The sequence below is a fragment of the Microcaecilia unicolor genome, chromosome 10 (genome assembly GCF_901765095.1).
Source record: "Microcaecilia unicolor chromosome 10, aMicUni1.1, whole genome shotgun sequence".
Classification (NCBI taxonomy): Eukaryota; Metazoa; Chordata; class Amphibia; order Gymnophiona; family Siphonopidae; genus Microcaecilia; species Microcaecilia unicolor.
Genome location: NC_044040.1, coordinates 18816751 through 18844524, shown reverse-complemented (window position 1 = coordinate 18844524; position 27774 = coordinate 18816751). Strand labels below are relative to the sequence as shown.

The 27774-nt window shown below is 45.1% G+C and overlaps 1 protein-coding gene across 1 annotated transcript in view; it reads left to right on the top strand.

Moving 5' to 3' along the window:
- Nucleotides 1-358: 358 nt before the first annotated feature.
- The window catches only part of TSPAN33 (tetraspanin 33), a 33245-nt gene continuing 5829 nt past the window's right edge, over nt 359-27774 (top strand). Inside the window, exons 1-5 of the mRNA XM_030216613.1 lie at nt 359-596; nt 21392-21449; nt 24676-24803; nt 24934-25008; nt 27082-27177. Coding sequence (XP_030072473.1) covers nt 501-596; nt 21392-21449; nt 24676-24803; nt 24934-25008; nt 27082-27177 — 453 coding nt within the window. The 5' untranslated portion in view covers nt 359-500. The remainder of the gene's footprint in view (nt 597-21391; nt 21450-24675; nt 24804-24933; nt 25009-27081; nt 27178-27774) is intronic.

The window sequence follows — 27774 nt, the reverse complement described above, 5'->3', positions numbered from 1 at the left end:
CTATGTTGCCAGGGCCTGACAGAATGCATTGGATTGCACTGATTCCATGTAGTTACATGATTTATCAGCTTACTTTCCCTGTTCCCTCCCTCGTGATTGCCTCTATTTTCTCGTTTCCTGATTCCACTGACCCCGAACACGACCCTTATAAGAAGCCACGCCCCCCCCCGCCGCCGCACAGGTGCTTCTCTGACCAGAAGGAAGGGAGGAGGGGGAGGGAAGGGGGCGGGCTGGGAACGACCAACGAGAAGCAAGGCAGCGGCAGCTTTCTCCAATGCCGAGAGCGCGGGGGCGGGCGGACGTGCAGGAATGGGCGTGGCGATCCCGGGTCTGGATTCTGAGGGGCGTGGCGTGTGTGTGCAGTGGCAGAGAAGTTGGCGAGTCGTCATGCGGTCGGATCGCGGGCTGGCAGCGGGGTGACACCGGGGCTGGCGTGTGTTTCTCGGTCCCCCCCCCCCGCCCCATTTAGGCAGTAATCGAGAAGGGATCCCGGCTCCGCCATGGCTCGGAGATCGCCCGCCGCCGGCTGCGAGGAATTCTCCTTCGTCAGTCCCGTGGTGAAATACCTCCTCTTCTTCTTCAACATGCTCTTCTGGGTGAGTGCAGCGGCGGGGGGTCGTGTTGTGGCGTAGCAATGTGTGTACCCGTGATACGTGTCTGCACAGGGCTGAGGCAGACGTGCAATCGTTGCATTGCACTGAATTGCTTCTTGGCATTGCTTTTCACTGCTGCTGCATCCCTCCCCCGCCCCCACACGCTATGCAAAATGTTCAGATCTCTTGAAATACGTGAGGTGGCTTTCTAGCACTTAATACACTGCTGGAATGGGTTGGGGATAGTCGTCTAGTTTCTGGCTTTGTTTTTGTGCGTGCCTTCCGAGGGGTTCAGTGAGCGCACTTGGGGGGGGGGTCGGTCAGTAGGTGTGCTACATTTTGTAGGGATTCTATGTAGTCTAGGAAAATGCAAATGCAACGTGTGTGGGCATGCCTGCTCAGAAGGCAAATCGTTTTACATGTCGCAGTAACTTCTCTGTTGTGTTTATAGTAACATTCTGAAACGTTTCACACAGGGGTTGTTTGATAGTTAAAGAAGCTCTAAAGATCTGATGACCAACGTGGGCAGTGTTTGGAGGACGTCTCGGTGACACTTGCCCCAGAATGCTTATTCCTGATATGTGGGCTCCTGCTGGTTAGCCACCTGAGGTGGTGCACAGACTCACTCCAGGGTGTCACCAGCGAGAATTGGGGAAGCCACTGTTTGCCCAGGGTTTGGAATGTTGCTACTACTGTATTTGGGGTCTGGATGGGCCGCTACTGGAAACAGGATACTGGGCTATTTGGGCCATTTGTCCGACCCAGTATGGCTATCCTTATATTCTTATGTAATAAATCATAGATGCTAAAAAATACCAGTTACCTGGAGGGTACTTAACAGGTACTGAACATGGCCAGTTGGGATTACAATCACCCAGTAGGATCTTAAAGAGAAGATCCATTACTTGTTCCTCATTCCTGGGGACAAGCACTGGCTTTCCCAAGTCTTTGTGGATTTTTCACCTTAGAAATCTATTCTGCCCCTTTTTAAATTCAGTAGACTAGAAGCCAGTTTATTTGCTTCTGTTCCGTACTGTTACTTACTTGTCTATCCCACTCCACTTAATGGTTTCATATAACTTAATTAATTTGGATTTAGCTCACATCTTAAATTAGTAGTACTTCAAGGCAAGTTATATTCAGGCACTGTAGGTATTTCCCTGTCCCTGGAGGGCTTACAATCTAATTTGTGTAATTTGCCCAAGGTCATAGGGAGCATCAGCGGGATTTGAACCCTGCTTTCACTGATTGTCAACCCACAGCTCTAACTACTAGACCACACTTGTGCTGTCTCTTCTGCAAGCTGGAGAGCCCTAACCTGTCATCTTCCTTCATAAAGAAAGGGAAAGGAAATGGAACTTGCTGTACTGCATTTCTGTGGTTTTTGCAATTACATTCAAAGCGTTTACATAATATATACAGGTATTTATTTGTACCTGGGGCGATGGAGGGGTAAGTGACTTGCCCAGAGTCACAAGGAACTGCAGTGGGAATTGAACCCAGTTCCCTAGGATCAAAGGCTATTGCACTAACCGCTAGGCTACTCCTCCACTAGCAACATTCCATTTAGAATCTCAAATAGGGAAAGGGAAATAGATATAGCGGAATTAGAAAAGGTGCAGAGAAGGGCGACAAAAATGATAAAGGGGATGGGACAACTTCCCTATGAGGAAAGGCTGAAGCGGCTGGGGCTCTTCAGCTTGGAGAAAAGACGGCTGAGGGGAGATATGATAGAGGTCTATAAAATAATGAGTGGAGTGGAACGGGTAGATGTGAAGCGTCTGTTCACGCTTTCCAAAAATACTAGGACTAGGGGGCATGCGATGAAGCTACAATGTAGTAAATTTAAAACGAATCGGAGAAAATTTTTCTTCACTCGAGTAATTAAACTCTGGAATTAATTGCCAGAGAATGTGGTAAAGGCAGTTAGCTTAGTGGAGTTTAAAAAAGGAAGGTTTGGCCGTCTTCCTAAAGGAAAAGTCCATAGACCATTATTAAATGGACTTGGGGAAAATCCACTATTATTTCTGTGATAAGCAGCATAAAATGTTTTGTACTTTTTTGGGATCTTGCTAGGTGTTTGTGACCTGGATTGGCCACTGTTGGAAACAGGATGCTGGGCTCGATGGACCTTTGGTCTTTCCCAGTATGGCAACACTTATGTACTTTTGACTTGATACTGCCAACCTGTGGTTTTTGCAACTACATTCAAAACAGTTTACATATTATATACAGGTACTTATTTGTACCTGGGGCAGTGGAGGGTTCAGTGACTTGCCCAGAGTTACAAGGAGCTGCAGTGGGAACCAAACCCAGTTCCCCAGGATCAAAGTCCGCTGCACTAACCACTAGGCTACTCCTCCACTAAACCACTGCATCCCTGTTAAATGTTTTTTTGTTGCCCTTCTCTGCACCTTTCCCAGCTCCACTGTCTTCTTGAGCTGAACACAGTACTCAGGGCGTGGCTGCTTCTTGGACCTGTGCAGAAGAATAATATCCTTTTGTCAGGCTACAAGGAAGTATTTCTCTGGATTATACGTGTTGGCAAGTGATATATGTAGAGCGTGGAAAAAATGCAGAGCCTTGGTACTGCATTCCCATCAGTCCTACACTGTGTATACTTTGCCACTTGTATGACCCAAAACCTGTTATTAATGTGGTCCTGTCAGTGTACCAGGAAATCTCTGTTTGACAAATATCTGACATGGTCAGATACCTTGATACAGAAATCACAGCCAAAACCTAAGGAGGAAAATACATATATGAGATGCAAAGCGCGTTGGTCTCTGAGGTTTAGATAGCACTTTACTGAAGTGGTTATAAAGAAGGAAACTGCATTGGCTGCCAATCAAAGAATACTTTCAAAATCTGCACCCTGGTCCACAAAATTATCTATGGCCAAGTCCCAGGATACATGACAGAACTTATAGACCTACCACTCAGAGTGGAGGAGTGGCCTAGTGGTTAGGGTGGTGGACTCTGGTCCTGGGGAACTGAGGAACTGAGTTTGATTCCCACTTCAGGCACAGGCAGCTCCTTGTGACTCTGGGCAAGTCACTTAACCCTCCATTGCCCCATGTAAGCCGCATTGAGCCTGCCATGAGTGGGAAAGCGCGGGGTACAAATGTAACAAAAATAAAATAGATACTATTGCACATTCTACATGGAATGTTGTTACTATTGGAGATTCTACATGGAATGTTGCTATTCCACTAGCAACATTCCAGGTAGAAGGCTGCGCAGGCTTCTGTTTCTGTGAGTCTGACGTCCTGCACGGACGTACGTGCAGGACGTCAGACTCACAGGAGCAGAAGCCTGCGCGGCCACATTGGTGATCTGCAAGGGCCGACTTCTACATAGAATGTTGCTAGTGGAATAGCAACATTCCATGTAGAATCTCAAATAGTAGCAACAGTGGAGGAGTGGCCTAGTGGTTAGGGTGGTGGACTTTGGTCCTGAGGAACTGAGTTCGATTCCCACTTCAGGCACAGGCAGCTCCTTGTGACTCTGGGCAAGTCACTTAACCCTCCATTGCCCCAGGTACAAATAAGTACCTGTATACAATATGTAAGCCACATTGAGCCTGCCGTGAGTGGGAAAGCGCAGGGTACAAATGTAACAAAAAAAAAAAAAAACAGATCATCTCAAACCTACCTAAATCTCCACTACCCAAACTGCAAAAAAATTAACTACAAAACAACCTATGCGTCCAGCTTCTCCTATACAAGCACACAATTATGGAATGCACTGCCAAAAGTTGTGAAGACAACCTACGACCACCTAAACTTCGGGAAATCATTAACGACCTACCTGTTAAAAAAGGGATACCCCGCCGACCCAACATAAATGCCTGCACTCTGCAACACAACACAACCAAAGCTTGTACTGGACACTAAATAATCTTTTCCTCTCCTTGATTCCCATTGTAACTGAAACATATGTTTCTTACTCAACCTTAATACCACCTGTATTTGTTTCTTCACCGGACTGGCGAATGCCTCTACGATACTATGTAAGCCACACTGAGCCTGCAAATAGGTGGGAAAATGTGGGATACAAATGTAACAAATAAAATATGTAAATAGAGGTGCAACAGGATCTCTGCGGTTAAACATTTCTTTCAGTAAAAGTTGATCCAGTAAAAAGACAACAGCTGATCTCTCATGCCTTACAAAAAAGGAATCGCAGCAGTAAATGTGGGAGCGTCCAGGGCTCATGCAGAGAGTTTGCTGTGTTCCCCTGTGAGGGGTAGTAACTGAGACCAAGGAAATGTGGTCGAAAAATACCAGACTGGCTCCAAATATATTGGGCACGCTAGCCTGATTTTTTTTTTTTTACATTTGTACCCTGCACTTTCCCACTCATGGCAGGCTCAATGCGGCTTACATGGGGCAATGGAGGGTTAAGTGACTTGCCCAGAGTCACAGGGAGCTGCCTGTGCCTGAAGTGGGAATTGAACTCAGTTCCTCAGGACCAAAGTCCACCACCCTAACCACTAGGCCACTCCTCCACTGTTGCTACTGTTTGAGATTCTACATGGAATGTTGCTATTCCACTAGCAACATTCCATGTAGAAGTCGGCCCTTGCAGATCACCAATGTGGCCGCGCAGGCTTCTACATGGAATGTTGCTAGTGGAATAGCAACATTCCATGCCAATAGTAGCAACATTCCATGTAGAATCTCCAATAGTATCTATTTTATTTTTGTTACATTTGTACCCTGCGCTTTTGTTACATTTGTTACATGGGGCAATGGAGGGTTAAGTGACTTGCCCAGAGTCACAAGGAGCTGCCTGTGCCTGAAGTGGGAATCAAACTCAGTTTCTCAGGACCAGAGTCCACCACCCTAACCACTAGGCCACTCCTCCACATTTCCAAATGCACCTTGATATGTGTGGTCTGTACCCTGTGAACACCAGAAGGATGATCAATCAAGCATGGCAAAAGCCTAATTTAGGTTATACCCAATATATTCTTGCTTACCAGTGAGGTTCATTTCTCTCATGTTACGTATAGACCAAGTCAATTTGTAGACCTGGAGGCATATTTTCAAAGCATTTAGACTTACAAAGTTTCATAGGTTACTACAGTATCATAGCAGTTGCTGCTTTATGTTTCAGCTCTTAAAAAGCACAAAAATCTCCATTGGGGGGGGGGGGGATAGGCAGTGTTCATTGCTAGGGGTCAGGACCCTAGCAGTAGTACTGTGAGACTGTTGCTAGAAATTGTGGCTGCTGATTTGAACCTGGAGCGGGTGGGGATTGTTCTTGTCTATCCTACCATGGACCACCAGGGCATCATTAATGGATGGGGGGGGGGGGGTCTTCATAGTTTCACTGTACTGTCAGTTGCTCAGAAACAGTCACCTTGAGTAAAGAATATAAAAATCTCTTGTTTTTTTTTCTTAAGATTTTGAACCATTACATCAAACAATGAATTCTAACGTTTTTTTTATAGATCTTTATTGCTTACCAAGTACATTATTATTTTTTTTATTTTAAATGTGCACAGTGAATTATTACCCACACACGTTATGCTAATGTACTCAAGACAGCTAGGATTTAGCGATTTCGTATGGCAGCAATTTAGGTATTCCCAAACTGATATCAGCAGTTAATGTCAACTGATATAAACTTTTAAACATGGCACAGACTGGTTTGTAATGGTAAACGTGCATCAGCCCCAACCAAAGAGAGAATATATTACACTCCAGAGAGTTTATTGCAGTTAGGTATTATCAATATTTATTTTCTATACTTTTATAACATTTTTCTCTTTATAACAATTGTTTTCTTAGAATTATTTTTCCTTTTTGTTCCCCTCTATCTGGGGAATAAACTCCTGTCTGCATCTTTATAATTCATATCTGGCTATTTTTACTGATTTTTCTTGGTAATACATACACCATCTGTCCAATCCATCAGCTCAAGAAATTAATTTCACAGTGCATTACAGACACTGAGCAATTAATGTATTTCAGCAGCTCATGAAAACTATAACTGATTCTGGGAGGAAGTGACATCGTCCATCCTAACGGCAACTTGAGCTTTGAACTCTGGTCTCTGGGGCTTCCTGTAGACGAAAAAATACGGATTAAACACCTACATTTCTAATTCTGCAGCTCTCTTGTTGATGCAGTACTGCTAAATCCTTTGGGAATTTGATGGCTGCCAGGCGGCAACCAGTGGTGACGAAATCTTCAGAGGGTGTGATCCCTGTATCGGGGATGCGTCCTGAAGCTAAGATGGTGACGAGTGGTGTTGTGTCATCAGGCACCGCAGTGCCCCAAGAAGTAGAGCTTCCTTCCGTATTTAGATGAGGGCTTGGTTCCAGGAACTTAAATCGGATCGCGCATCTGTGAGATCCGAGTTGCAGGATACGTTGGAGGAACTGAAAAAAATATGTTGGGGACATTGGACGTCGCGTGGAAGACACTGAGGAGAACTTGGAAGCATGTGGTGAACATCTTGATCGTCTCCACATCTGGATTTCTCAACTGGAACAGCAACACAAGACTTAGAATTAGAGGATCTGGAAAACAGATCTTGGCGATGTGACATTCCGGATACGGTCGCAGTTGTGCAAGTGGTGGAGGTCGCTGGCCTTATTTTGGTGAAGACTCTGCAGTCGGCGGAGTACACTCTGTCGCCTTCACCTTTGGATAGAGCGCACCATGTGTCAGGATCTCGTATGGGCAGTCGGCCATGAGATGTTATTTTGTGCTTTCACAAATGTGGTGATAAAGAAAGAGTTTTGCGGGCGATTCATCACAAAGGGGACGTCCTTACTTGGGATGAAGTGGAATTGAGTGGAGGAGTGGCCCAGTGGTTAGGGTACTGGACTTTGGTCCTGGGGAACTGAGGAACTGAGTTTGATTCCCACTTCAGGCACAGGCAGCTCCTTGTGACTCTGGGCAAGTCACTTAACCCTCCATTGCCCCATGTAAGCCGCATTGAGCCTGCCATGAGTGGGAAAACGCAGGGTACAAATGTAACAAAAATAAAATAGATACTATTGGAGATTCTACATGGAATGTTGCTAGTATTGGAGATTCTACATGGAATGTTGCTATTCCACTAGCAACATTCCATGTAGAAGGCTGCGCAGGCTTCTGTTTCTGTGAGTCTGACGTCCTGCACGTATGTGCAGGACGTCAGACTCACAGAAGCAGAAGCCTGCGTGGCCACATTGGTGATCTGCAAGGGCCGACTTCTACATGGAATGTTGCTAGTGGAATAGCAATATTCCATGTAGAATCTCAAATAGTAGCAACAGTGGAGGAGTGGCCTAGTGGTTAGGGTGGTGGACTTTGGTCCTGGGGAACTGAGGAACTGAGTTGGATTCCCACTTCAGGCACAGGCAGCTCCTTGTGACTCTGGGCAAGTCAGTTAACCCTCCATTGCCCCATGTAAGCCGCATTGAGCCTGCCATGAGTGGGAAAGCGCAGGGTACAAATGTAACAAAAGTAAAATAGATACTATTGGAGATTCTACATGGAATGTTGTTACTATTGGAGATTCTACATGGAATGTTGCTATTCCACTAGCAACATTCCATGTAGAAGGCTGCGCAGGCTTCTGTTTCTGTGAGTCTGACGCGGCCACATTGGTGATCTGCAAGGGCCGACTTCTACATGGAATGTTGCTAGTGGAATAGCAACATTCCATGTAGAATCTCAAATAGTAGCAACAGTGGAGGAGTGGCCTAGTGGTTAGGGCGGTGGACTTTGGTCCTGGGGAACTGAGGAACTGAGTTGGATTCCCACTTCAGGCACAGGCAGCTCCTTGTGACTCTGGGCAAGTCACTTAACCCTCCATTGCCCCCATGTAAGCCGCATTGAGCCTGCCATGAGTGGGAAAGCGCAGGGTACAAATGTAACAAAAATAAAATAGATACTATTGGAGATTCTACATGGAATGTTGCTACTATTGGAGATTCTACATGGAATGTTGCTATTCCACTAGCAACATTCCATGTAGAAGGCTGCGCAGGCTTCTGTTTCTGTGAGTCTGACGTCCTGCACGTACGTGCAGGACGTCAGACTCACAGAAGCAGAAGCCTGCGCGGCCACATTGGTGATCTACAAGGGCCGACTTCTACATGGAATGTTGCTAGTGGAATAGCAACATTCCATGTAGAATCTCAAATAGTAGCAAGAGTGGAGGAGTGGCCTAGTGGTTAGGGTGGTGGACTTTGGTCCTGGGGAACTGGGTTCGATTCCCACTTCAGGCACAGGCAGCTCCTTGTGACTCTGGGCAAGTCACTTAACCCTCCATTGCCCCATGTAAGCCGCATTGAGCCTGCCATGAGTGGGAAAGCGCGGGGTACAAATGTAACAAAAAAATAAAAATTGTATCCAAATATTGCCCTAGCTACGCTGGCTCACCAATAAAAGTACTGTGACTGGACACAGCTTCTCCGTGATCACCAGGCTCGCTACCGCTGGCTTGTGGCTTGTTCCAATTGGTTTGTCCTTTATGGTGGGAAGCAAAACTTATTCAGCCACCTCGATCTCGGCGGTGAAGGATAATCTTGTAGCGGTGGGCTTGTTGGTCCAGGATGAGCCTGCAGCATCGACATCATCTGTCTCACCCCAGAAGTCACCACCACATAGGTTGGGATGGGCAACGTGCGTCCAAATCTGAGAAAACCTCTTGACTGCTTGCCTGCCACAGCTGTTGCTGATAGCTTTGCTATTGCTGGTTTTTAGTCATTAGGAGTGGACCTTATGATGTTCTGCTGTGTTAAGTACATATAAGTACATAAGTAGTGCCATACTGGGAAAGACCAAAAGTCCATCTAGCCCAGCATCCTGTCACCGACAGTGGCCAGTCCAGGTCAAGGGCACCTGGCACGCTCCCCAAACGTAAAAACATTCCAGACAAGTTATACCTAAAAATGCGGAATTTTTCCAAGTCCATTTAATAGCGGTCTATGGACTTGTCCTTTAGGAATCTATCTAACCCCTTTTTAAACTCCGTCAAGCTAACCGCCCGTACCACGTTCTCCGGCAACGAATTCCAGAGTCTAATTACACGTTGGGTGAAGAAAAATGTTCTCCGATTCGTTTTAAATTTACCACACTGTAGCTTCAACTCATGCCCTCTAGTCCTAGTATTTTTGGATAGCGTGAACAGTCGCTTCACATCCACCCGATCCATTCCACTCATTATTTTATACACTTCTATCATATCTCCCCTCAGCCGTCTCTTCTCCAAGCTGAAAAGCCCTAGCCTTCTCAGCCTCTCTTCGTAGGAAAGTCGTCCCATCCCCACTATCATTTTCGTCGCCCTTCGCTGTACCTTTTCCAATTCTACTATATCTTTTTTGAGATACGGAGACCAGTACTGAACACAATACTCCAGGTGCGGTCGCACCATGGAGCGATACAACGGCATTATAACATCCGCACACCTGGACTCCATACCCTTCCTAATAACACCCAACATTCTATTCGCTTTCCTAGCCGCAGCAGCACACTGAGCAGAAGGTTTCAGCGTATCATCGACGACGACACCCAGATCCCTTTCTTGATCCGTAACTCCTAACGCGGAACCTTGCAAGACGTAGCTATAATTCGGGTTCCTCTTACCCACATGCATCACTTTGCACTTGTCAACATTGAACTTCATCTGCCACTTGCACGCCCATTCTCCCAGTCTCGCAAGGTCCTCCTGTAATCGTTCACATTCCTCCTGCGACTTGACGACCCTGAATAATTTTGTGTCATCGGCGAATTTAATTACCTCACTAGTTATTCCCATCTCTAGGTCATTTATAAATACATTAAAAAGCAACGGACCCAGCACAGACCCCTGCGGGACCCCACTAACTACCCTCCTCCACTGAGAATACTGGCCACGCAATCCTACTCTCTGCTTCCTATCTTTCAACCAGTTCTTAATCCATAATAATACCCTACCTCCGATTCCATGACTCTGCAATTTCTTCAGGAGTCTTTCGTGCGGCACTTTGTCAAACGCCTTCTGAAAATCCAGATATACAATATCAACCGGCTCCCCATTGTCCACATGTTTGCTTACCCCCTCAAAAAAATGCATTAGATTGGTGAGGCAAGACTTCCCTTCACTAAATCCGTGCTGACTTTGTCTCATCAGTCCATGTTTTTGTATATGCTCTGCAATTGTTCCTATATCTTTTGTCGTCAGGATAGTCCTGTGGGTTGAGATCAGTCCTTCCTCTTACAGTGGGCCCTTATTGTTTGTTCTGTTTTTTGCAGGTGGGCTTAGTGGGGGGTGGAGTGGGTAGGTCGGGTTGGGGTGTTCTCAGTGTATGGTGATGTTTGGGGGGGGGGGGGTGTAGTTTGAATGTTTGGAAAGCTTTGATTTTTTTTGTCTTTTTCGTTTGCATTTTTATGTCTCACTTAAGGTTGTACCTAGCTCTGTATATGTGCTCATAACAATTTCTATATCAGAGGTATCGTCCTCATCAGATCAGACCTTTGTACAGATCAGTTCTGAGGTTAATTTCTAATCTAATGAAACAGATTTAGAGTCCAGTGGGTAACAAAGCAATAAAGAAAGCAACAAAATACTGGAAAATACCATAACAAATAAAAAAAAAAAGAACACTCCCTTCCCTCCACTTTCTCTTTCTCACTCCCCCCCCCCCCCCCTCCCCTTGTCTCTGTAGGTAAGTGAAAATCTTTCTATATCAAAGACCATTAGCTGGCAGAAAATACAGAGCTAGCAACTCTTTAAAGCAGGTATCTTTAGAACATAGGAAAAAAAACCCCCAAATGATTAACCAATATTCTGGCACTAAACTCATTACTCTTATAAACTAAACATAGTAACATAGTAGATGACGGCAGAAAAAGACCTGCACGGTCCATCTAGTCTGCCCAACAAGATAAACTCATATGTGCTACTTCTTGTGTATACCTTACCTTGATTTGTATCTGCCATTTTTAGGACACAGACCGTAGAAGTCTTGCCCAGCACTAGCCCCGCCTCCCAATCTCGGCTAAGCTTCTGAGGATCCATTCCTTCTGCACAGGATTCCTTTATGTTTATCCCACGCATGCTTGAATTCCGCTACCGTTTTCATCTCCACCACCTCCCGCAGGAGGGCATTCCGAGTATCTACCACTCTCTTCGTGAAAACAAGCTAGTTAAAATAATATACATGCTTGGATAGGAAGCCAACATAAAACGTATCAAGAGAGGAGAAACACTTATCACTTATTAATCTGCTACAGTGTTTTGTAGCAGTTGGAATCTTTTGAGTGATGTCTTGCTAGTACCCACTATGTGAGGGAGTATCATAGCCAGTATAAAAATATGAGAAGTTGTTTTTTACTTTATTAAAAAAAATTTTTTAAAAACAATAACAGGAAAAAAACCCCCACCCCAAAACGAAAAGTTTTAATCTCTTTTTGGCCATAAATCCCCACTGGCTCCTGATAGAGTGCATTTACTTCAGTTGTATAATTACAGTCAATTAAATACAGATGTGCTGGGGATCTTTGAGTACCTTTGCAGTTTTCCAGGCCTTGCATGTCTAGGGTGGCGTAGGGGAGAAGCAGAGCCCGCCTTGCCATTTTACCCCATTGCTTGCATTGAAATGGGATTTTACTTAAGGAACACAATTGGGAAATAGGAACTACATCTCCCTGCATGCACTGGAGTGAAACATGGAATGGATCATTCTGTCACTGTGGACGTGGACCTGCCAACTTACCAGTTTCAGTGCAGATTTTTCAGCTTTCATCCCTAGTGCAGTGTGGAATCTGTACTTCCTGATCCTACCCACCGAATTTGGTGCTTATCCTCCTAAGAGAGCAATCCAGGACCAGCTTAAATGTCCTATCGGAGCTGTGGGTATTGAACAAGGTGGTCTTTTTCTACATATCCGCCTTGGTGTCCTGTTACTCTTAGGTATATATTTAAAGGCTTTGTTTGGATGTGATTGTTTCTGGACTGAGAGGAAGATGCACTAAAGTCGTCGGTAATTCCCGTTCCCTACCGATTCCATAGCGAATCAGTAGGGAACGGGAATTCACTAAGGAAAGGGAATGCAAATGAGCTACTCATTGTAGCTCCATTGCATTCACCATTACCTTGGTAGTCAGTCGGAGAATCGGGACGTCCCATTCGGTTATGCTCCTCTTCTTGGATCTCTTCAGCCAATCAAAGCGCATCTAGCTTGCTGGTGTCAGCTACAAGCACTGTGATTGGCTGAAGAGACCTGGAAGAGGAGCATAATGGAAAGGGACCTCCCGAACTCCGGATCGACTCGCAGGTCCCCGATTCCCTTCTCCTCGCTGCTACAGAAGGTGAGCAGCACCGGGGAGACAAAACAAACAAACAAACAAAAAAAACAGCGAAAAGACGTCCCTCACAAGCGCAGGCAGAGTACGTCCATAAAGGACGCCCCTCACGTTCGCTCGTTTTTGTTTTTGTTTTTAACCTTTTTTATGGGGCCCTTTTCCTTTCCGATTCCCTCACAGGAGCCCTAACGAGAGGTGCAGACCTCACGTTAGGGTTTCCACGGTAAGGGAATCAGAAAAACGGTAGTGCGTCTCATTATAATAGCCTTTGGATAATTTGCATTCCGTTTTCGTTGCCTGCTACCGTGACAGGAAAAATGCCCTTGGTGCATGCCCCGGTAAACTACTTGCATTTTAAACTGCCTGGAACCAGTTTAAAACGCAAGTTGTGGGCTTGTTAGGTTTTGTGCATCTGGCTCTGAGTCCGTGCCAAGCGTGACTTAAGTGCATGAAATGACTACCTAGGTAAAGCAAGGGACCTGACTGCACTGGTCTGTGGTGGAAGGATAGAGCAGTTTGAGAGCATGCTGTGTTGTCTGGCTTATGTACCGCTGTGTAAATAAGACAGACGGAGCTTCCTGTGGGTTTGGCTGCTTTATGACCTCCAGCTTAGGGAAGGGAAGGTGTTGGGGCACTGCCAGGGCCGGCTCAAGGGACTCAGATGCCACCTACTTATGATCTAGTATCGCCCCCTCTCTCTCTCTCTCGACACTACTCCCCCTGCTGGATGCTCATGGTACTGGTGATAAAAGGTGCCAAAATCTCAGTCCTGAGTCCATTCTTCTAGGAGCGTGAAGGTAGACTGAATTGAGATGTTACATAAGTACATAAGTACATAAGTAGTGCCATACTGGGAAAGACCAAAGGTCCATCTAGCCCAGCATCCTGTCACCGACAGTGGCCAATCCAGGTCAAGGGCACCTGGCACGCTCCCCAAACGTAAAAACATTCCAGACAAGTTATACCTAAAAATGCGGAATTTTTCCAAGTCCATTTAATAGCGGTCTATGGACTTGTCCTTTAGGAATCTATCTAACCCCTTTTTAAACTCCGTCAAGCTAACCGCCCGTACCACGTTCTCCGGCAACGAATTCCAGAGTCTAATTACACGTTGGGTGAAGAAAAATGTTCTCCGATTCGTTTTAAATTTACCACACTGTAGCTTCAACTCATGCCCTCTAGTCCTAGTATTTTTGGATAGCGTGAACAGTCGCTTCACATCCACCCGATCCATTCCACTCATTATTTTATACACTTCTATCATATCTCCCCTCAGCCGTCTCTTCTCCAAGCTGAAAAGCCCTAGCCTTCTCAGCCTCTCTTCATAGGAAAGTCGTCCCATCCCCACTATCATTTTCGTCGCCCTTCGCTGTACCTTTTCCAATTCTACTATATCTTTTTTGAGATACGGAGACCAGTACTGAACACAATACTCCAGGTGCGGTCGCACCATGGAGCGATACAACGGCATTATAACATCCGCACACCTGGACTCCATACCCTTCCTAATAACACCCAACATTCTATTCGCTTTCCTAGCCGCAGCAGCACACTGAGCAGAAGGTTTCAGCGTATCATCGACGACGACACCCAGATCCCTTTCTTGATCCGTAACTCCTAACGCGGAACCTTGCAAGACGTAGCTATAATTCGGGTTCCTCTTACCCACATGCATCACTTTGCACTTGTCAACATTGAACTTCATCTGCCACTTGCACGCCCATTCTCCCAGTCTCGCAAGGTCCTCCTGTAATCGTTCACATTCCTCCTGCGACTTGACGACCCTGAATAATTTTGTGTCATCGGCGAATTTAATTACCTCACTAGTTATTCCCATCTCTAGGTCATTTATAAATACATTAAAAAGCAACGGACCCAGCACAGACCCCTGCGGGACCCCACTAACTACCCTCCTCCACTGAGAATACTGGCCACGCAATCCTACTCTCTGCTTCCTATCTTTCAACCAGTTCTTAATCCATAATAATACCCTACCTCCGATTCCATGACTCAGCAATTTCTTCAGGAGTCTTTCGTGCGGCACTTTGTCAAACGCCTTCTGAAAATCCAGATATACAATATCAACCGGCTCCCCATTGTCCACATGTTTGCTTACCCCCTCAAAAAAATGCATTAGATTGGTGAGGCAAGACTTCCCTTCACTAAATCCGTGCTGACTTTGTCTCATCAGTCCATGTTTTTGTATATGCTCTGCAATTTTATTCTTAATAATAGCCTCCACCATCTTGCCCGGCACCGACGTCAGACTCACCGGTCTATAATTTCACGGATCTCCTCTGGAACCCTTCTTAAAAATCGGAGTAACATTGGCTACCCTCCAGTCTTCCGGTACTACACTCGATTTTAGGGACAGATTGCATATTTCTAACAGTAGCTCCGCAAGTTCATTTTTTAGTTCTATTAATACTCTGGGATGAATACCATCAGGTCCCGGTGATTTACTACTCTTCAGCTTGCTGAACTGACCCATTACATCCTCCAAGGTTACAGAGAATTTGTTTAGTTTCTCCGACTCCCCCGCTTCAAATATTCTTTCCGGCACCGGTGTCCCCCCCAAATCCTCCTCGGTGAAGACCGAAGCAAAGAATTCATTTAATTTCTCCGCTACGGCTTTGTCCTCCTTGATCGCCCCTTTAATGTTGACACCTTTTATCACCGGCACCCTGAGCCAGTGCCTTACCTGGTCCATAGGTTGAGCTGGCCTTTTTTTTCTTTACTGCATGCAATCTTGAGACAGGTTGTGAAAATGATCATTTTGAGAGTTCTTAGCCTATCTGATGTCTGCTTTCTTTTTCTGTCACTCCTTGTGCTGTAGGACTTCTGTATAACATAGTAGATGGTGGCAGAAAAAGACCTGCACGGTCCATCCAGTCTGCCCAACAAGACAACTCATGTGTGCTACTTTTTGTGTATACCCTACTTTGATTTGTACCTATGCTCTTCAGGGCACAGACCGTATAAGTCTGCCCAGCAATATCCCCGCCTCCCAACCACCGGCTCTGGCACAGACTGTATAAGTCTGCCCAGCACTATGCCCACCTCCCAACCACCGGCATGTGATTTCAAGCTTTTACCCTAAAATCCTGACCATAGGCTGCCTGCCTATATAAAGCCATCCCTGTGCTTTAGACACACTTTTTTCTGTCACCAAAATGCAGGGTTTTAGGTTTGGCAGGAGGAAAGTGTGATATGCTCAGGGTCGTGCGCTCTAAAGTTTCCTGTACCTCAGATTAAAATTAAGTTTAATTTTATCTATTTGAAATTTGTACTTGTCCTTGCCAGACCAGCCCACCCGGATGGGGTCTGTCTCTTTTCCTTCCAGCAGATGGAGACAGGATAAAACTGCTCTTTAACCCCGAAGCAGGGGTTCTCAACCTAGTCCTTAGGACTACGGAATGACATGGGTACGGGGACCCGCGATAACTGCAGGGATGAGGGCGGGTACGGGGACCCGCGATAACTGCAGGGATGAGGGCAGGGACAGAGCCCACAGGGATGGGATCGGGTGGGGTCAGAGCCCATGGGGATGGGAGACAAACTTTGTCCTTGTGTCATTCTCTACTTTGAAGACTGTTAATGAATTGGACAGTTATTTATTTTTGAGTGATGCAGGTGATGGTTTTAATTTTGGGGAAAAACAAGCAAACGTGCTGGCCACAACTGGCAAAATTTGTATGGGGGATCCTGTACATTCCTGCTACCAGCACGTCTTCTGAGAAGACACCTTCTATTGCAGGATGGACTGTGGAGGACAGGAGAGCTAGACTGAATCCTGAGATTGTTGATGACTTATGCATGCACAGATTACAAAAATCATAACAGTGCTTCATAGGGCATATTTCTCCCCTCTAGGGCATGCAGAACGGGTTGTATTTTGTACCCCTGGACATTTTAACTGGGTGGATTAGGGTTCCTTGGGGTAGTAGAAGTCAGCTATTGTTGGGGTTGGAAGGGTAGAGGGATTTATAAACAACAGTTGCACAGCATATTGTTCCTTTTTATACGTTAACAAAAAGATTTAAATATAAAATCATAAGTGTTCGAGGCTTCTTCAGGTGAGGACAGAGGCCATGGGGATGGGGACAGAATCTGGGGACAGAGGCAGAACTTATGGCGGTGGGGATTGGGGACAAACTTTGTCCCTATGTCATTCTCTACTTAGGACACATCCAGTCAGTCAAGTTTTCAAGGTACACATAATGAATATGCAAGGGATTTTCATACATTGTGGAAGTGCGAGCAAATTTTTGTCTTCTGCATATTGCCTATTCATCGTATCTTGAAAAACAGATTGACTTGGTGTGTTGAGAACCCTTGCCCTTGGTGTAGCCTGGCAGTAGGCCTGATTTGCCGTGTGCCAATGTGGTAGAAGGGGCCCCCTTCCATAGCGTCCCACAGATCAGTCCAGAGATTGGTGGGTTATGTCCCTCTGCCAGCAGATGGAGATAGAGAGAACTTCCAAGGTTCACTATATGTGGTCATGTGCAGCCACCCAAACCTTGGTATTCTCTTTATCTAGGTGGACACAAAGTTATTCAAAGTCGTTAACTCGCGACAGGATTGTGAACAATTACAGAAGGACCTTACGAGACTGGGAGACTGGGCGGCTAAATGGCAGATGACGTTTAATGTGAGCAAATGCAAGGTGATGCCTGTGGGAAAAAAGAACCCGAATTATAGCTACGTCAGGCAAGGTTCCATGTTAGGAGTTATGGACCAAGAAAGGGATCTGGGTGTCGTCGTCGATAATACACTGAAACCTTCTGTTCAGTTTGCTGCTGCGGCTCGGAAAACAAATAGAATGTTGGGTATTATTAGGAAAGGAATGGAAAACAAAAATGAGGATGTTATAATGCCGTTATATCGCTCCATGGTGCGACCGCACCTTGAGTATTGTGTTCAATTCTGGTCGCCGCATCTCAAGAAAGATATAGTACAATTGGAAAAGGTGCAGTGAAGGGCGACTAAAATGATAGCGGGGATGGGACGACTTCCCTATGAAGAAAGACTAAGGAGGCTAGGGCTATTCAGCTTGGAGAAGAGACGGCTGAGGGGAGACATGATAAAGGTATATAAAATAATGAGTGGAGTGGAACAGGTGGATGTGAAGCGTCTGTTCACGCTTTCCAAAAATACTAGGACTAGGGGGCATGCGATGAAACTACAGTGTAGTAAATTTAAAACAAATTGGAGAAAGCCTTTCTTCACCCAACGCGTAATTAAACTCTGGAATTCGTTGCCGGAGTAAGTGGTGAAGGCGATTTGCTTGGCAGAGTTTAAAAAGGGGTTGGACGGTTTCCTAAAGGACAAGTAATAAATGGACTTGGGAAAAATCCACAATTCCAGGAATAACATGTATAGAACGTTTGTATGTTTGGGAAGCTTGCCAGGTGCCCTTGGCCTGGATTGGCCGCTGTCATGGACAGGATGCTGGGCTCGATGGACCCTTGGTCTTTTCCCAGTGTGGCATTACTTATGTACTTATGTAAGGCCATACACTCATCAGCTCTGGATTCTGGGCTCCTCACCCATTCCCTCGGGCCGTTGAACTAGCGCCAGAGTTGGTGCCTGGCGTAGCCTGGCAGTAGGCCTGATTTGCTGTGTGCCAATGTGGTAGTAGCCATACCGCCCTTTAGTAAAGGAGTCCGTTAATCTTTTTTAGCAGTGGCCAGAGGGAAGAAAATGTTTCTTTTTTTTTAAATTGTTTTCACTCGTGCATTCTGAAGTGAAACTGGAAGCAAACTGAAGCATTTTATTTAAACTACAGTGTTTCATAAACTTTTTTTCTCCTCCCCCTATGGAAGTAGTGAAAGTTAAGATTTCACTTCAGAGATTCAGTAAATTTTCCAGTACTAAAAGGAGAAATTAAAAATGGTCAAATGCAAAGTGTAAAAGGACCTCTTGAAAGCAGGTCATGAGACAACGTTCAAGGTACAGTGGGCTTCTCGTGACGGAAGGCAAAAACCTCTGAAGGGCAGTTTGTGAGTTGAGGCTGTGGAAACAAAGGGATGAAATAACTCGGATATCTGACGGCTGTATGTATTTTGTTCATTTCCCCACCCTCTCTACGCCGTCTCAAACGTAACAGACTTTTGTTGCCAGAGTAATAGGTGGTTAAAACAGAGGAGAAAATATATCCATAAGAATTAAGGCAAACTATACACAGATACAAACTTATCAGCACACTGAAACTTTGTAACTTATTTTATTAACTCAAGCATGTTTGCAGCCCTTGCCTCTTCATATATAATGGATGTAAAACAGGGTAAACAACTCCAGTACTTGTGTCACAGATAAAGGCAGCTACTACTTGCCATTTCTAAAGCTCTACTAGACGTACGCAGCGCTGTACACTTGAACATGAAGAGACAGTCCCTGCTCGACAGAGCTTACAATCTAATTAAGACAGGATGAATAAGGGATAAGGACAAAGAGTAGCAAGATTCCGGAATCCCAAAGAGTAGCAAGATTCCATGCAGAATCTTAGAGTAGCAAGATTCTGGAATCCCAAAGAGTAGCAAGATTCCATGCAGAATCTTAAAGAGTAGCAAGATTCCGGAATCCCAAAGATTCCATGCAGAATCTTAAAGAGTAGCAAGATTCCGGAATCCCAAAGACTACTACTACTTATCATTTCTATAGTGCTACTAGACGTACACAGCGCTGTACACTTGAACATGAAGAGACAGTCCCTGCTCGACAGAACTTACAATCTAATTAACAGGATGAATAAGGGATAAGGACAAAGAGTAGCAAGATTCCGGAATCCCAAAGAGTAGCAAGATTCCATGCAGAATCTTAGAGTAGCAAGATTCCGGAATCCCAAAGATTCCATGCAGAATCTTAAAGAGTAGCAAGATTCCGGAATCCCAAAGACTACTACTACTTATCATTTCTATAGTGCTACTAGACGTACACAGCGCTGTACACTTGAACATGAAGAGACAGTCCCTGCTCGACAGAACTTACAATCTAATTAACAGGATGAATAAGGGATAAGGACAAAGAGTAGCAAGATTCCGGAATCCCAAAGAGTAGCAAGATTCCATGCAGAATCTTAAAGAGTAGCAAGATTCCGGAATCCCAAAGATTCCATGCAGAATCTTAAAGAGTAGCAAGATTCCGGAATCCCAAAGACTACTACTACTTATCATTTCTATAGTGCTACTAGCCGTACGCAGCGCTGTACACTTGAACATGAAGAGACAGTCCCTGCTCGACAGAGCTCCCTGTTAACAAGTACCAAGTCACAAACCACTTATGGGGGCTGTAGCTTGCATGATAATTTCTTGTCAGACTATTAGCAAGGTGGTTTCTGTTGCTTTCCCTAGTCAGGTATTCAAAATAGCTGTGCTGAATATGCATGGATTGCATAGAGTGGAGGCAGTGCATACAAATGACATGTATATTCATCACAGATCTTTTGAAAACCTGCCTAACGTGGCACTTGAGGACCAGAGCTGGCTACCCGTGATTATAAAACATCAAGCATATATTACCAGCCTGGCACCAACGTCAGTCTTACCAGTCTATAATTTCCCAGATCACCCCTAGAACCGTCTTTAAAAATTGGCGTCACATTGCCCACGAATCTTCAGGTACAACGGACAATTTTAATGACAGGTTGCCTATTACCAACAGCAGCTCAGCAATGTCATGCTTGAGTTGCTTGAGTACCTTTGGATGTATGCCATCCAGTCCCACGTGCTTGTCCCATGCTTTCTTAAATTCAGACACAGTTCTCGTCTCCACCACCTCCACTGGCAGGCTATTCCACGCATCCACAACCCCTTCCACGAAGGAGTATTTCCTTTGATTACTCCTGAGCCTATAACCTCTATGTCCTCTCATTCCAGAGTTTTCCTTCATTTGAAAAAGGGCTCACCTCTCTGTACATTAATGCCGTGGAGATATTTAAATGTACCTATCGTATCCCTTTTTTCCAGAGTATACATATTGAAGTCTAGAAGTCTGTCCCCGTATGCTTTGACAGAGACAACTGATCAGTTTTGTAGCTGCCCTCTGAACCGACTCCATCCTGTTTTATATAGTTTCGTAGGTCATTGCACGCAGTATTCTAAACGGGGGCCTCACCAGAGACTTACACAAGGGCAGTATCACTTCTTTTTTCCCTGCTGGCCATGAGGTGGTGGTGTTAGAGATGTAGTGAGTGGTAGGAACACAGGGCTGTGCAGGAGGAGGTGGCACTAGTCACTGGGATTAGAGCTGTAACGAGTCGGCTGTATGTGGGGTGGCGGGGAGCAGAAGCTGCGGATAGAAGCATTAGATTGCAGTGTTACAGATGTAGCTGGGTCTGTCTGGAAGTGTTACTCAGGCTGCGCCCTTGGGGTAGGACTAGCGCTCGAGGCTGGGTCAGAACTCCGTCTAAGGTCACGGCGCTGTGGTTGTGACAGGGCTCTCAACTCAGGCTGTCTGATGGTACCTCTTATTTTTGTTTCCCCCCCCCCCCCCTTCCCTCTCCAGGTGATTTCTATGGTTATGATCGCGATCGGAGTCTATGCCCGGCTGATGAAACACGCAGGTGGGTTTGGCTCATTTATACTTCTGCAAGTCCAGCAGCAGGTCAGTGTGTCTTGTGCAATTTATTTATTGGGATTTATTTACTGCCTTTATCAACAGGTTGGTTTATTCATTTGTTACATTTGTACCCCACATTTTCCCACCTGTTTGGCTTAGAAAGTACCGTAAAGGTGTTTGCCATTTCGGTTGATAACAAATACAAGATTGTGTTAAGGTCAAATGAGGTAGAAGTGAATCCGGTGTCCTGGGGTCGAGGGGAAAGGGAAAGTAAATTGTCCAGTACGAACATTGATTATGTTTACCCGAGGTCATGTAGAACGGGGTCAGTTTAACATAAAACTTACAAGTTTGTTAGCATCGTAGCAATAGTAAAATGACCAAATATACACATAAATACAATAAATGAGGGAAATATGATGTCAGTACAATACGAACAATGCAGTAGTAGACAGGGCGGAAGAACATTCAGATAACAGAAGATGTTGATGATTTTCTGTCTAGCCGAGTTGCCAAGTAAGGTATGTATTTGTTACATTTGTATCCCACATTTTCCCACCTATATTTGTAGGCTCAGTGTGGCTTACGTAGTACCGGAGAGGCGTTTGCATACTCCGGTGTGAACAAATACAAAGTGATGTTGTGGTAAGATAAAGAAAAAACAAAAGAACGGAAGATATACAGAAAGACCAAACTCGAAAATATAAAAAATAAATTTGGCTTTTTTTTATATTTTTGAGTTTGGTCTTTCTGTATATCTTCCGTTCTTTTGTTTTTTTCTGGTGTTTTTTATGGGAGATTTGGACTCTCTTTGTTGTTGGTGGTAAGATAAAGTTCATGTGGCACAGCCACACTAGGGAATCGTACAGCGGAAGAGTTGTGTTGTGATGGGGACAAGATGAGTAATACAGAGTCAATTGGGATAAATAGATGGGAGGCAAAATCTTTGCACAGTGAAACAAGATTATGAGGAGCCGGTCTAAGTTACAGGGTGTGTAGCAAGCTAGTCCAGGTGTGGAGTGAGTGTGGTGTCAGTCACCACATGCATTAAAGGCTTGTGAGACGAGCCAGGCTTTCACCTGCTTCCTGAAGTAGAGGTAGTCTGGAGTTAGACGTAGCCCCTCTGGGAGTAGGTTCCAGAGTATGGGAAGTACTCCTGAGAAAGCTGGCTGGCAGGCATCACATTGCACAGTTCCTTTTGATGAGGGTACAGATAGTGAATCACGCTCCTTGAGAAGACCTTAAAGAGATTTCAGAGGCTGAAGTTTTGAGTCTGCGGAGTTACCCCCGCCATTGTGGTCTTTTACACATTAATCAGGGTGTTGCTTGGTTGAACCTCAGGGCTACCTTCTTTGATTTTTATGTGCACACAGAGGCATGCATAAAAATTATAACTGTAGCTTAATTGTATAAAGAGTATACTGTACTTGTAGTTTCAGATAGGTTTTCTCTCTGAAAAATGTAACACTTTTAATGAGAGATGCAAATCGCTAAAGAAATTTTTCTGGGGAAAAATAAATGGGAAAAAAAAACCAGCCTAAAAATAAAAGGAGCAAAACCAAAACTAAGTTGATACTTTCAGGAACATACTTACAATGATTTGTTTTTTCTTCCTATAGCGTTGTCGTTCATCTTACACATAACTTGACTGATTACAGTGTAAACAAAGAGCTTCAAATTGAAATTACAGTACAGGGAGGTTAAGCGGCTTTTCAGGGTCGCTGCATGAAGGGGTTAAGGTAGCATCAGCAGGTCTCCAGCTCTCTCTGCTTGCGGTTTTTGTCTCTTGTATCAGTGACAGGAACGGCGAGAAAGCTGTGATATAAATTTAGAACGTTGCTGCTTATATCTGGTCTGAGAAAGAGAGAGATGGATTTCTGGATACCACCTCCCCCCACCCCCCAGGATATCTTCTTTAGACGCTCAGTTTAGCTAGACCATTGCTGCTCTCTGTGGCTTGCCCCCCACCCCAATGCTTTCTTGAAGCCCAATTTAGTAATACCACTGCTGGTGAGGGGTGAGCAGACAGGGCGATTGCCCATGATACGAGTCGGAGTGACGCCCTTTTGAATAAGTTTGAATCTTTTAACAGATGAGCCTGAAAGGGAAAAGGGGGTGTCGGACAGCCTTCGGTTACTGTTTTGCCCAGTGACTCCCCCCAAGTGTCATTGGGGTCCTCTGCACAGAGCAGTGGTTATAACCCTAAACCTCAGTTGTACATTTGCACTGGGCTTTCAGAAAGTTTGAGGTGATTTGTGGTTAACCCTTGAACGGGAGTGTGAGGATTCCAGGTCTTTCGGACAACCACCTGATTTAATAGGGTGGCTGTGAAGGGGGCCTGGGTGTTGGCTTAATTTTCAGTGTGGAAAGAATCCAAGATCAGGCCTCACAGTGGAGGTGGAGACGAGCACTGTAAAGGAATCTGGATGTACGTAGGATAGGTATGGAAGGCCGAGAGTTTGTGTTAAAGATGGCAGAGCTGCTGTGGCTTCACTTATGTGAATTTATATACCAATGGACCCAAAGTGATAGAAATGAAGAGGAAGAATCACATCTGAACAGGTTGGATGGGCAAATTTGGTCATTTATCTGCTGCCATTGGTTAGTGCAGTAGCCTGAGAGCCAATGGAACTGAGTTCGATTCCCACTGCAGCTCCTTGTGACTCTGGACAAGTCATTTAACCCCCCCCCCCCCCCTATTGCCCCAGGTACAAAATAAGTAACTGTATAGAATCTGTAACCTGCTTTGATGGTATATTAAATCCCACCCCCTTTCCCTTTGTCATTCCTTTTGTTACTATGTATCCATGTCCTGAAACAGCCTCTTGCTCATTACACAGAGGCAGTTGTGGTGTGTCAGGCATGGGTGTTGGTGCGAATTGGTGGCAGGCCCTGTAAATGGGCACCTTGCAGGCACCCTAATGCTGCACGGGGAGAGTCTATTCTAGAATGACATCTGGGCATCCAGATTCTGTTCTAGAACACTGGCATCACCCAGCATGGCCACGCCTTCTATTTAGAGAGCACAGACCTGTGCAGAGCTGGTGTAACTGAGCACGCTTTAAAACGTGACTATTCTATAAGTTGCACATGTAACTGGGAGACAGTCCCTAACAGAAAAGCGCTTAGGGCATTAAACGCACGCAGTGGGGCGATTAGGTCTCAAACTGCCCGTATTGTGTGCCGTGGCAGATCCTGTGCATCTGATGTTGGGCTCTCTTATGTTGCAGAGGCTGCCGTGGCCTGCCTCGCGGTGGATCCTGCCATCCTGCTGATTGTGGTTGGAGTCTTGATGTTTCTCATCACGTTCTGTGGCTGCATCGGGTCCCTGCGAGAGAACATATGCCTCTTGCAAATGGTACAGTGTTCCTACTTGGGGAGGGGGTTGGGGGCTGTGTGCCACTTCTGACAGGTTACAGTTGAATCTGTACCTGTAATCGGGTTGGAATTCCTAAGAGCTCATGTTGGTGTCTTTCCTCCGACTGCAGTTCTCCATCTGTCTGACGGTGGTCTTCCTCATACAGCTGGCTGCTGGAGTCTTGGGCTTTGTCTTCTCTGATAAGGTGAGTCCAAACAGCGACAACATGAGAAAGTATTGGGGTTGTGTGTGGGGGGGGGGGGGGGGGGGGGAGAAGGTCCTGAGGATGCATCCCTCATTCTCAGCTAGGCCAGCATCTTAAGAATGGTCCAAGTTTGTTGGTCAGAGATGAAATCTGCTTCTGGTCCATTCCATCTACCGCCCACTGGCAAAGAATAAGAGATCTGTTGTATATGTTACATGGAGGTATAGTCCAGGGGAAGAACTACCACCTCTGGCAGATGGTAAAACCTGCAGACTATCCCAGATCCTGGTGATCCACTTCTGTCTGTGCAGAAATCCAGTAGCTGTATAGTCCTAAGGAAAAAAAAAACCCCAAAAAGGGGTGACAGGGGGATAATGATGTCACTGGAGCAACGCTCTGGTTATTAATTGTTTTTGCAAGGTTTGTGACAGCACTATGAAAAACTAGTACACATACTACAGAATAATAATAGTACACACATACTCTCAAACAAGAATTATGATTTTACATTTTTCAACCCAATCACCCTATCACAACTCCCTCCCCCCATCCCAAGACTCAAAAACAAAAGGGCTAGCCTTGGTGGTTATTAACTTGATCATTGACCCATGCACTCTAACCATATCCCCACTCCACAGTATAAAAACACCATCTACATATCTTTTGCAAAACGTAGTACATTTCATGTATGGATGATCTATAAGATGCTCATTTTCAAACCATGTAACATTAACTATATAGGGGGGCCATAGAGGCCCCCATAGCTGTACCCTTTATTTGTTGGAATAATAAATTGGAAATAATAATAATTCTTAGTAAGAGCAATGGATACTAGCGGCAATAAAATGTGTGGATATAGCTAATTTATTTGTTGCTTGGTGTGAAAATGAGCATCTTACAAATCTATTAATTTTTGGAAAAGATATATAGATGTTTTTATGCTGTGGAATGGAGATGTGGTTAAACCGCAAGGGTCAACAATAAAATTAATAACCTGAGTGTGGCTCCAATGATGACATCCCTGTTTCCGCATTTTGCTGTTTCTGCTCTTCAGAACATTTTTGTTCTTCTCCTGTTTCTGTCCTAAGGAAAAGAACTCGGATTTCTAAGTTAGGATCCTCTTAGCAGACAACAAGAGTTGTTTGTTGTTGTAATGTAAATATAGCTCACACTTTGTACTACATCCTGCAGTATTTGCTTCGTTTGTTTCCATCCTATAAGCAAGTGAGAGATAGGAATAGAACTCAGCAGGTAGAGCCTTCCAGTTGGCCACCCTAATGAGAAACAACCAAATAACTCAAGCATGCACAGTGAAGGAGGACATGCAAAGAAAATGTCACTTAGCTTTGTTTAGTAGCACAAATGCTGAGAGCTGTTATAGAGTGGAGGAGTGGCCTAGTGGTTAGAGCACCGGTCTTGCAATCCAGAGGTGGCCGGTTCAAATCCCGCTGCTGCTCCTTGTGATCTTGGACAAGTCACTTAACCCTCCATTGCCTCAGGTACAAACTTAGATTGTGAACCCTCCTGGGACAGAGAAATATCCAGTGTACCTGAATGTAACTCACCTTGAGCTACTACTGAAAAAGGTGTGAGCAAAATCCAAATAAATATAAATAAAATACATGATAAGTCAAGGGAGCCCCAGATTCCTGAAATGATCTCTTTGATCCTAGCTCTCCTTGGAGTCCAAGGCACAGGTGTGGACTCTGATTTATAGATTAGTTTTACGTGTTGTCTCGCTTTAATTAGTTTAAGCACTGTATTTTCATCACGTGTCACTTCTGGAAGACCTTAACTAACTGTACCTGAAACCTTCCGTAAATGTCTCTCTCGCTACAACTTCTAGCTGGATATTTATTGTTTTGCTTTTCCCTCTCCATCTCCATTTTCTCTGTTCAGTGCCTTTTGCTCCCTGTTCTCTTGTCTCAGATTCGCTGGTTTCAGTTTTTCTGTCTCTCTGGTTTTATGTCTCACTCTCTTTGTTACCTGCCCTGCTTCCCGCTGTATGTCTTACTTGGCCAGAACTGTGCTTTTTACCGTGTGCCCCGTTTCCGTTGTCTTCCATAACTGTAGGCACGGGGGAAGGTGAGCGAGATCATTAACAATGCCATTGTGCACTACCGCAATGACCTGGACCTTCAAAACCTCATTGACTTCGGCCAAAAGGAGGTGAGTGTACCAAGACTTGTCGTAGGGCAGGGAACCCCTCCACCCCCTCCCAGCAAGACCTTGCATCACCCTTTTGCCCCTGGCAGGAAAGCATGAGTGGAGTGTGTAGATACTTTTCCTAGGATGGGGAGTTTTAGGGTTCCATTTCAAGGTTTACAATGATTGAATATTTTGACACCCAACAGACAGGACTTAACAAGGATCTGGGTTTTCTAGCCCATTATAAACCATAAAATTGTATTTCTCTGTTTACCACCCTCCTCTCACCTACCCACACCCATCCTGTTAGAATATCAATGAAATGCTTTGATGTCCCCATGCATACCTCCTCCAGTTCCTTACTCTGTTAACCAAGAGTGGGCTGTGAGAGATGCAGAGAGATGTGAGGCCTCATTTGCATAAGTCAGTAGATGATGAAAAACAATCCCTCAGTGGAAGGACTGGCCCTGATGTTAGCCAGAATTTAATTTCTCACACAGCAGCCAGAATCCTTCAACCTGCTGTTACATGCATGCTCTCCGTCTCTCTCCCGTACTGGGAAAAGACCAAAGGTCCATCGAGCCCAGCATCCTATCCCCGACAGAGGCCGATCCAGGT